Raw genomic sequence first — 10,299 nt, forward strand, 5'->3', positions numbered from 1 at the left:
ACCTTTAGTGACAAATACACCTTCAGTGAGGACCATCGATTTATATCCAATCTGAGTAACACAGATTAAGATCTTGCAGCTATTAAGTAATTTCCTAAGGATGGCCATGGCGAGTCAGAAGAAAAGCTGTCCTGGCAGCCTTAGTGAAACTCTTTAAATACTCAGCCCATTTCCCCACATGAAACATATTGTTCCTGACATCAGGATTCAATTTAAACAGCAGTCTATGATCCTGCTAAAATCACAAAACATTACTCAGCCCTGAAAATCTTTGTCATCAGTTTGTCAGACTTCCTTAAGCTTCTGCACAAGATGAGATTGAAGTCTTGGATCTAAAATCACAGATCTAATTCTGATTCTAAACACATCTTAAACTGGTCTCAACAATGCTACTCCTCATTTTTGCTATTGTGAAAAGATGCCTAAATCGAACTGGCTGCATTGTTGCTTACTTATCAAAGATAAGGTCTGAATTTTGATTGCACTTTTCAATCAAGAAAAAGTACAAGGTAAGCACAGTATAAGTGAGACGAGAACCAAGTCATTCAGTTTCAAATCAGGATCAGAGGCAGTTTTTGGTGGTTTGTTTTTGTGCAGGGTTTTTTGTTGTTGCTTTGTTGGTTTCTTTCCTCCCAAAATCTGTGTCTCACTAACATGCCATTTGTTTGTCAAGCAGCTGGCCAAATGATCACACCAGCAAAACTGGATAGGCATTCACTTCCATCCTGAATTAATTATAAATAGCAGCTAGACAAAAGAAATATCCAAAATTAAAGTTGCTAAGCAATCCCAAAATACATCTATTAAATTAGGAAATTGCCAGCAGACTTCATAAAATATTCTTCTTTTGAATGGAAATCAGATTCTGGACATTTCATTAGTTCATGCTACATTATTAGACAAAGATAAACAATATTGATCCCTTGAGAAAACCAAAGTGTTACAGCAGTCTTCTCCAAAATCAAGCCAGACTACACAGGGTAGTTCAGTCATATCTCCTGTACAAAAACAGAGAGTTGCATAAAAGGCAGTGGAACATTTTGTTTTCTAAATCTTAGTACTCTGGGAAAAATGCCTGGACAGCACGGAGGGGCTAGGCTAACCTGAACTGCTAACAGGACTAGAAAACCAGTTTCTAAGAGCTCTGAAGAAATAAAACATTACATATCTCATAGTTTGGGGTTTTTGGTAAGGAATAGTTTTCTGTTCAAAGTCACACATTTTTTAACTCTTTTACACGGAAGTTTGGATTTTGACAAATTTGGTGAAGTGTCAAAATAAAAGTTTAATCTTTCTTGCTTCATTTTGGCAGAGTCAGAATGCTGCAGTTAGATAATAAAAAAGTCCTGAGATGTAAGTCTATACATTTTTTCTCTATTTATTTTAAATTTTTAGATTATATTCTAATAATTTCTAATATCAATCTCACCTAGTGATTTGTATTTATGTTGTATAGTTTCAGCATTATCCACATAAAAGAAATAAACATTACTGACATTTTTCCCAGCTTAATGGTTCCAAAATTTAAATTGAACAAAAAGCTGGGAAATAAAGCCAGGTTTTGAGATATGAGAATTTTCTTTGGAGAGAACACTGTTTTTTGAGAAGTTCTACCTGGCCATCAGCAGAAAAGAAGTGTAACTTGAAGGGGGAAGATTTTCCAGGAAATGAGAGCAGCAGGAGAATCTGGAGTGTGGAGAATGCATTGCAAATTCAGAAGAGACCAAGACATGAGAATGAGACTGGAACTGTGAAGGTGAAAATCTTAAGAACTGGAATACAGTATAAGTGCTGTAGAAGCAAATAGCTCTACACACTGCCCGTGCTATTTTAACAATGAGCAGTTTTACAAGGTGGAATGATGCAAAAACTGTTACCGTGAAAGGAAGACAATGCACAGAACACATGGGTTGCAAATCCTAAACAGCCTCATATAGTCTTAAATACTAGCAAAAGTAAAGAATAAAGTCACACCTGTGACTCTGCCCTGCAGAACAACAGGGAGCACAGTGAGTGATTAGTAACTCTTCATACTTTCTACTCACAAGACTTCCAAACGGTCCCATTATAAAACAGTAAAGGCAGAGAGTCTCACCTGGATTTCCTCTTGCAATACACCAGTAGATTATCAAATAGAAAGAACATTCTTTCCTGGATATTTCCTGCTGAGATTTTTAACAAAGTCCCTTGGAGCAGGAGCTGTGTGCAGATATCTGTCAAATTTGACCCCTGAAATATAGAAAAGAGATATTATTTATTTTTAACAGTTTGTGTGTGCATAATAAAGGGTTTTTACTATAGTGCTACAGTTATTTCATCTGCATGTCATTAAACTGTAAAATAGCTGATGCACTTACAAGGAGAAGTCCTCAATTTCTTAATATGACTAAACACAAAGTTTTCTCTGGATTACCATTTTTTTTTTTTGAGTCCTCATGCACTACAATAAATCTTTCCTATTTAGCACCAGGAGATTGTTTCCTGAAGAAATCTTTCAGTCTCACAGCAGTTGTATTGTGAGTATCTCAAGACCATTAGTCTTCCCTTCATACCGTGAGCTATCATTGCAAGTATCAAAAGTGATGGATTTAGGGACGTTTTATGAAAGAATAATGGTATTTCCCTAACACTGTAACTCTGATAATGTCATATAAACCACCTCTCTGCAAAATCATCTCATGATATGTATCTTCAGCTCTTGTTAGCAGGTGCTCTCCCTTCTGGAATACTAATAAACACATGCAAGTTAGAAACACACTATGAAACAAGAGGCTCAGTCCTGAACACATGCTGGTTGCCATGTGCACACCATGGCACCAGACAGCCCTCGAGCTTGGTCCTCAACAAACTTTAGTCCATGAGGATGCTCAGAAGCTGAAAACCACAGTAGATCACTCCAAAACCACTCCCCAAACTGTTCCTCAGGTCATTCCTAAGAAAAAAGTGATCATACCATCCTTTAAACAGGACCAGAGCAAGTGGGCCCAAATGAAAAACAATGATAGGACTGTCCTGGGTTGCTCTTGGAACAGACAAACTCCAAGTGCCCCCACAGTATTTGAGGTGTGGCCTCAACAATGCTGGGTTTGGGGGTGGCCAAGAAGGCCAATGGCATCCTGGCCTGTATTAGAAATCACCTCCCTGGTCCTGCTTGTCACACTAGTTCTAATACAGGCCAGGATGCCATTGGCCTTCTTGGCCACCTGGGCACACTGCTTTTTTACATTTTACAGATTTTACATGTTGTTTTTTTTTTTAATTGGAAGAAAGAACAACTTAAGAGTAAATGTTAACTGTCTTCCACAGTCAGCATCCAGGAAGTTAGATTATACAACCCACTGCCTCGAGTCTTACTGGAAAAAAGAACTGACTCTGGATTGCAAGCCTTCCATTATTAACAAAACTGCTTGATTTCCAAAGGTCCATTAACTTTATAATCACAAATAATACAAAAAAAAATGTGTAATACACAATTCATCCACTTAAAGAAACTGAAGACATTGCTGTGCACAGGCATGAAAAGCAGCTCCATCTAGAAAGTCACCCCAGAAGGTTTTGTTTGAAAGACTTCAGACACTGCATGAGTGACTGGCCTTTTGTTCTCATTTTTGGTTTTTGGGGTTGTTGGGGTTTTTTTTGAGGAAGGTACAGTCTGCTGCCATCAAGCTATTTAGAGGAAATCATTGAATTGAGTCAACCTTTCTAAATGCAATGCAGTTACTCTAAATGTGTCAATGAAGCTCTGATTACACTGTTTTCTAAATCAAACCTTGCCAGCTGTGCTGTCCATGTCTTGTTTTAAGTTAACAAGGAAGCAGCTATTCTTTAAAAGTTGACAAGTATGCAGCATCAATTTGTGTTTCACATGTGGGTTTCTATACATTCAGGAAAGAAAGATGCAGAAACTAGCTAGATGCAATAGTTCCATCTGCTGTCCTGATACATTTTTATTTTCTTAATAATTTTACAGAAAGTGTTAATGCACGGCCAGAAATGAGCAATTATTATTTTGAAAATAACCTGTTACTATCTCCAGGAGAAATCACTGTATCTCTGAATTATGACCCCAAGGCCCACTAGCACATACACAAATAGGAACAGAAACCAACTGACTGTACAACATAAAGGCATGCTCCTCATGTGGTTTGCCCATGGAGAAAGAAAGGCTTCAGAGCACTTCAACATCAAGTACCTAATTTTCTGAAAGATACCCAAAGACAGCAAAAGCACTGAGCACAGTGACATCACTAATTGGAGTCACTCTTTTAGCGACACAGGAATCACTGGGTAAAATTATCTGGCCTATTTTGTGCAGGAAGTGAAAGCAAATGATTGCAATGGTTGCTTCTCACCCTAAAATCTAAGAATCTCTGTTTTTCCATCAGACCCATCATGATGGTATCTAAACATGCATTTCCTGTTTGCTGTTAATATAGCTACTTCCCATTTATACCAATCTGAGAGGTTTTTCAACAATAAGAAACAGAGTAAGAAGATTTATTTGATGTTTTCAGAGACAACACAGGTTTTCTCACCTTTCTAAGTGGGAGTAAATTGCAGGAGGGGAGGGGAAGAAAAAGAAAGCATCACAGCTAGAAGAACTGCAATTTGCAGCCAAGTATAAAATGACTGCTTTGCCTAAGCACTAACATGTCTTACATGCTGTTCTGTCATGGAGGTTTTGCTTTCATATGCATTTCAGACTGGAAGAATTTGGACATATGCAGTAATTGTTAAATAAAAATAATTCACAAGGACCCATGAGGAGGAGCTCTCCCCACAGAAAAATCAATATTGAATTAATAGAAATAGCATATTAACTTGTTCTTCATTAACTGTATACAAAAGTTGACCTTCTCATGCACCCTCTACTTTTCTTTCCTCTTTTTTTAAACTAATCTATGTTTCCCAGAAGGATTAACCAGAATCAAATTGACTTGCTTGAAACTAATCCATAACATACATCTACAATTATTTTGTGCATTCCAAAAGAATGAATCTGAGCAGAGTTCATTCTGATGAACAGACCTCTGACTAAGCTGCAGGCCTTCAGCAGCTTTCCAGACCTGGCCTACTTTAACATATCCCCTCATAATCTGTCTCAGAATGATACTGACAGGGTGATGCCAGTATATGCTGTGTGTGGTGGTGATAGCTGTATTAGAGAGGAAGGTGCAGACTGGAGGGTGGAGATGCTTAAGAAAAAATGTTTAACTGAGGAAAATGGTCTAAAAAGTGAAGTTACAGATGGCTCCCAAGACCAAGGAGAAAAGAAACTGCAGAAGCAGAACGATGTTACATTGTTCTTCATGTTGGAAATACCATGTTGGAGCTGTAGACTTTGTTGAATTAGTATGTATGGTGTAAAACCATATATGAAGGGCACCACTGGATCAGAATCCATACCCATTGTAATGGAAAAGGGAAATTTCCTATTTCATAGCAGAGGCTGTTCTCAGATAAGCTAAAAACAGGCAAAAACTTGCCTTCTAGACTTCCTCCTACAGCTAATTCTGTGGCTTGTATCACTGCATTGTTAACCTAAAAAATTATTTAATTCAGCAATTACAGCTTTCCATAGATAGAAGTTAGGAGCCCTTCCCATTAGGAATAAATTGTCAAATGCATCTGAAAGAACTAAAACCAGTTATTTGAAAAAAACAGCACTTTGCTCTAGAGTAATAATTTACAAGACTCCTAGCACTGCTGAAACCCAAGACAGGAAACTGTCAATCAGTTTCAAACTTATTTACATCTAAGCAAGAAAAAAATGCCAACATGTTGAGCACTGGCGGGTATCTGTGATGCATAAATCTAGTTTTCCTCTTTTTAATATACCACTAGAATAATTTAGAAATGTTCCACAGCTTCCTAGGAGGAAAAAACATACTTCTTCCTTGTTAAAATTTTGAGCTGATTGACCTAGATGACTTTCATACAAAACAGTCTATCCAAACAAACCTGAAAGGCTTTTCAGCCCCAGAACATTGCTATAGATAAGTTAACCCTCCTGCCCATCCCTTTCCCCCCTCAAAAAAAAAGCAGTAACTTTGGACACCACCTTATTAATGGCATCATGGACCCTTTAATAGTCAAGCTTCAGGCTCCAGAGTTCAAACCATGCCTCTTGCCTAGATAACCCCTGAGCTGCACGGTTTTAATTGCTTCTGGAAGTCTTGCTATATAGAACATTGTATGACCTTGTTTGCTGAGTTTGCTATCCAAAAAATACACAGCTGGATATCAGGGTTGTGCTCATGTCTTTAGCTGGATGCCAAGAACATCCTTCAGGGAAAAAATGAGCAAGGTTTAAAACATACACAAAAGATAAAAACAACCCAGAAGAATCACAGAGAGCACCCAGGAGCCTAAGCATGAGGAAGTTTACATGACCCCTAACAAAATGTCCTCAACTAAGAAATCTTCAGCTGGCAATGATCAGCCTTGACTTTTTAAATGTCAGTCTCACTAAAGGCCAATGCCATTCTCTCCACGAGACCATTTAACACTACTGACTCCCCATGGTGTAGCTCCCAGACTTCCAATTGCACTGATTCAAGGACCTCATCTAAAGCCATCACAAGATAAGCTGCCAACCCTTTGCACACAAGTATTTCTACTGTGTGGTTATTTTTACAGATTTTCCTCCTCTCCCAAGCTTCACATTCAATTTTTTTCCTCTCTTCTTTTTCTCCCTTCCATAGTAAACGATTCTACCTACACAGACCCACCTACTGACAAACAACTCATTAAAAACATATCTGTGAGTAACTTAGCTCAAGAAAACATAAATATACCAGTTGTTTTCTAATCCAATGCTTGCTAATCTAACCTTTATTTTTTTATGCAGGAAATCTGCATATGAAACTGAGTTAACTTTCACAGTTCCTGAGAAAATGAAAGGCTTGTAGACATGGAAAGAGAAACTTCTGTTTTTTAGAGCAGTCCTGATGTCATCTTCTAGACCTATTTATCTTTCAAATGAGAGCTGCCCATTTGATGTTTCAGTCCATTCTAGCTCTAGCATCTTTCTTTCTTTTATAATCTCTTTATTCTGCTACAATTTAGCAGTAGCCTGCACATCCAAACTAAACACTAAATTCTAAACTCTTCAGAGTGATGCCACCCACACCTTTAAGAGCATTGACACAGCACTTAAACAGAAATCTCAATACACAGTATATGAGTCACTAAACTTCAGCCCATTAAACTGTGTAGTCAGCTGCCCCCAGGGAGCTAGATAGTCCTACGTACCTCCCATCCTTCAATGTGGGACTGCAACTGTTCAAGGGCTTCCAGTTTCTCCATCTGTCTCTTGGTCTCGTTGATATTTGTGCACACTGTCTTCATTGCCTGCAATGCGTTCTGGACAGCTGGGTGGTCAGGATGCTTAGAGGGAGTCCTCTTAGCCAATTCCTTTAAAAAAAAAAAAAAAAAAAAAAAGTGAAATGTAAACTTAGAAGGGGGGCTCATGAAAAGGTACAAGCGTTAGTGTGCAATCCTATAGAAAAATGCCAGAGCCACTGCAAAATTGAAGAGAAGTTGTGGGCATTTACTGTAGATAGAGTTCTCTGTTGGGGCACATGTTTTGACAGGAGAGATGTGTCTGCTTTGAAGGAGTTTCTAATAGACTGTTTCACTTCATTCAATGCACAAAAGCCCAGTTAAACACCACCCACTGAAAAACAGCAGTGGGAAAACTTGGGACCTGACAATATTAACCAGTTTGGCAAAAGGGGTAACCACTCTCAAGTCACAATTAATCATTTTTTAGACCAACAGTATTTTATAGTCAGCCACAATTGGATAAAAATACGTTAAAGAAACCTTAACTAAGGTTGGCAATTTCATCTTGATACATAATATGGTGTTTAAGACCCACATTTTTAGATTGCCTGGAATATTTAACTTTCTCACTATGTTATGTTTTGCCTCAAAATGTTATTTGGTTGTTTTCAAGCCCTGTGTCTAAACGGTAAACAGCCACTGAATTGCATCATTTTGCATGAGACACAAGAATGAGTTTGAATACAGCCAGAGAGCCTGCACAGCACTGTGGTATGAACACAGCTAAATTGCTTCAATACAGAGTTCCCACAGCTAAAGGCAAAGACAACCTTTTACAGTTGTTGTTCATCCAAAATAAGAATTTGCAATCCCCAAATGCTTGTCATGGACTTTAACTAGGCTTAACCTGTGGTTTGATTCTTCATATCAGCATGGTAACCTAAGCAAGTGCCTCTTCACTAGATAAAATATTGCCGTATTGGCATTAAAGATCCTTGTGCCATGCTGTCTTGATGAGCACTGACACACTGATTTCAAGTAGGATCCTGAGCATTACTCAGGCTTGTCTTGCCTGAGCTGGTTGCACAACCTGCAATACGAGCTCTGCTCCTGAACTGACTTAAGTCCACACAACCTCTAGATCGAATTAACTGGTACTTTTAGGCTCAAGTTACAGGGCCTGTCAGAGGGTGGAGGGATGTGGGCTGAAGTTCAAGTTCTGCTGAAGTTTGCATTAACTTGTAAGTAACTATTATGGCTGATAATCCAACCATTTTGCTAATCTAGACACTCTGAGCAGCTAAACCAAGGAACTTTCTCTGTCCTAGTGTTGATTCAGAGATCTGTTCTACAAAGTTCTTGAGACAGAAGTCACTTTTAGGATGTGACAGGTTTGTGCACACCTAGCTGTTCTTTTCTACTAGCAGAAATAACTATAGAATAAATAATTAAGACTGTGAGGTGCTCAGATGCCAGGAAAATGGGAAGACATTAAAAAGGAGAAAACTAGAGTTAAAAGTAGTACAGGTTTGTTTCAGCCTTTGCACAGATGCTTTCACTTTGGAGTGAAATCTGTATTTTGAGGTGGAACTGCTTGGCCACTGAGACTCCTTTAAGTAATGCAAGAGACAGGACTCTTCAGAATCAAATACAGCAACAGGAGGTGCTCTCATTCCCGTATAGACAGACCCTGGATACATAAAGGCCCAAATGAATGGACAGGAATGTCAGATGTTTATGCAATGAAATACAACTACTCAGTTCTTTGCATAAATGAGGTATTTTGAGAATTTATTCATAGCTACAATTTCTCTTTTCAGAAAATTATAAATAGACATTGAAAACGACTCTTCTCAGATGGATGACAGAGGAGATGGATAATATGCTGACAGCTGGGAATCCCATTAAGAGAGAGGAGTTAATGATCTTAAACTCTTGGATGATTTACAGAGTAACACATGCATAAGAAAAAAAGGCTGGCTTCTACAAATGTCAGTTGATATCACAAATTAAATTCCCTATGGAAGTTTTTACCCTACTTTTGCTGAAAATAAGGCAAAGGAAAGTAAGCATTCAAAAAGAAAAATCAGGAGAGAGGTGGTGCACTTTGGTGACACCAGCCTCTGCTGCACCCTGCCAAAACAGTGTGCAGAATTTTAGATACATGACTCATTAAAATCAATGAAGTTCTGCAGCTCAAGTGTCAAGTCATACTGCTTTGGAAACAGGTATGTATATATTAGCACTGTCTAAACATCCCTTTCTGAAATCTCATCAAGATACAGAGAAAGGACTCTTCATTCACAGCAGGCCTCAGCTGCAATAAACACAGCATCCTCCCCACTCCTGCTAGCTGCCTGCAGGTCCGCCCAAGGAGGAGGAGAGAAGGCTGGAAAGGGCACAAGGGTGCAGCCCCTTTGCCTCAACAGCATAAGCAGCATAGTCAGAGAACTTGTCCCACCACTGCCTCATCTCAAGCCATCTGAGGAAGGGCCATGCTGCTCTGACACTGCCATGTCCCTGAAAAGCAGAGCCCAGCACTTCTGAAATACAGTCAGGGAGCTCTGGGTGCTTATTTATTTTAGTGACAGATTTATGATGTGTAAACTCTGAGAGCATTTGACAACATTTTGAAAGGCAGCTGAGAGACAGAGCAGATGGCCAACCTTGGGTATGACTGTCTTGTACTCCATAAAGCCCATATATATTGTTGTCTGGAATTACTTACTGTCTTATGCCTTCCAACTTGTGCACCAACAGGTCCAGGAAATGAGGCTGCTGTCACTTGCAGAAAATACTTTATTGCAAAGATTCTTAAACTAATTCTTAAAACACATCTACTTTCTAGCTACAGTCTTGTTAATCCTTCAGAGTAAACATCAGCAAAGAACAGAAAAGCTGGTATTTTTCACAGCCTCTACCATTACCTATCTTACCTTTCACCATTATCTTCTGACTTTTTTTTTTTTTTTTTTTTTGGGGGGGGAGGGGGGAAGAAGAGGGGGGAAAAAA

The 10,299-nt window shown here is 38.8% G+C and overlaps 1 protein-coding gene across 1 annotated transcript in view; it reads right to left on the reverse strand.

Moving 5' to 3' along the window:
- The window catches only part of PREX1 (phosphatidylinositol-3,4,5-trisphosphate-dependent Rac exchange factor 1), a gene marked incomplete at its 5' end in the record, with an annotated part of 140,668 nt that overhangs the window by 51,931 nt on the left and 78,438 nt on the right, over window positions 1-10,299 (reverse strand). Inside the window, 2 exons of the mRNA XM_009998770.1 lie at window positions 2,096-2,229; window positions 7,255-7,416. Coding sequence (XP_009997072.1) covers window positions 2,096-2,229; window positions 7,255-7,416 — 296 coding nt within the window. The remainder of the gene's footprint in view (window positions 1-2,095; window positions 2,230-7,254; window positions 7,417-10,299) is intronic.

This window comes from Chaetura pelagica, unplaced genomic scaffold (assembly GCF_000747805.2).
Source record: "Chaetura pelagica isolate M959 unplaced genomic scaffold, ChaPel_1.0 scaffold275, whole genome shotgun sequence".
In the NCBI taxonomy this organism is placed as follows: Eukaryota; Metazoa; Chordata; class Aves; order Apodiformes; family Apodidae; genus Chaetura; species Chaetura pelagica.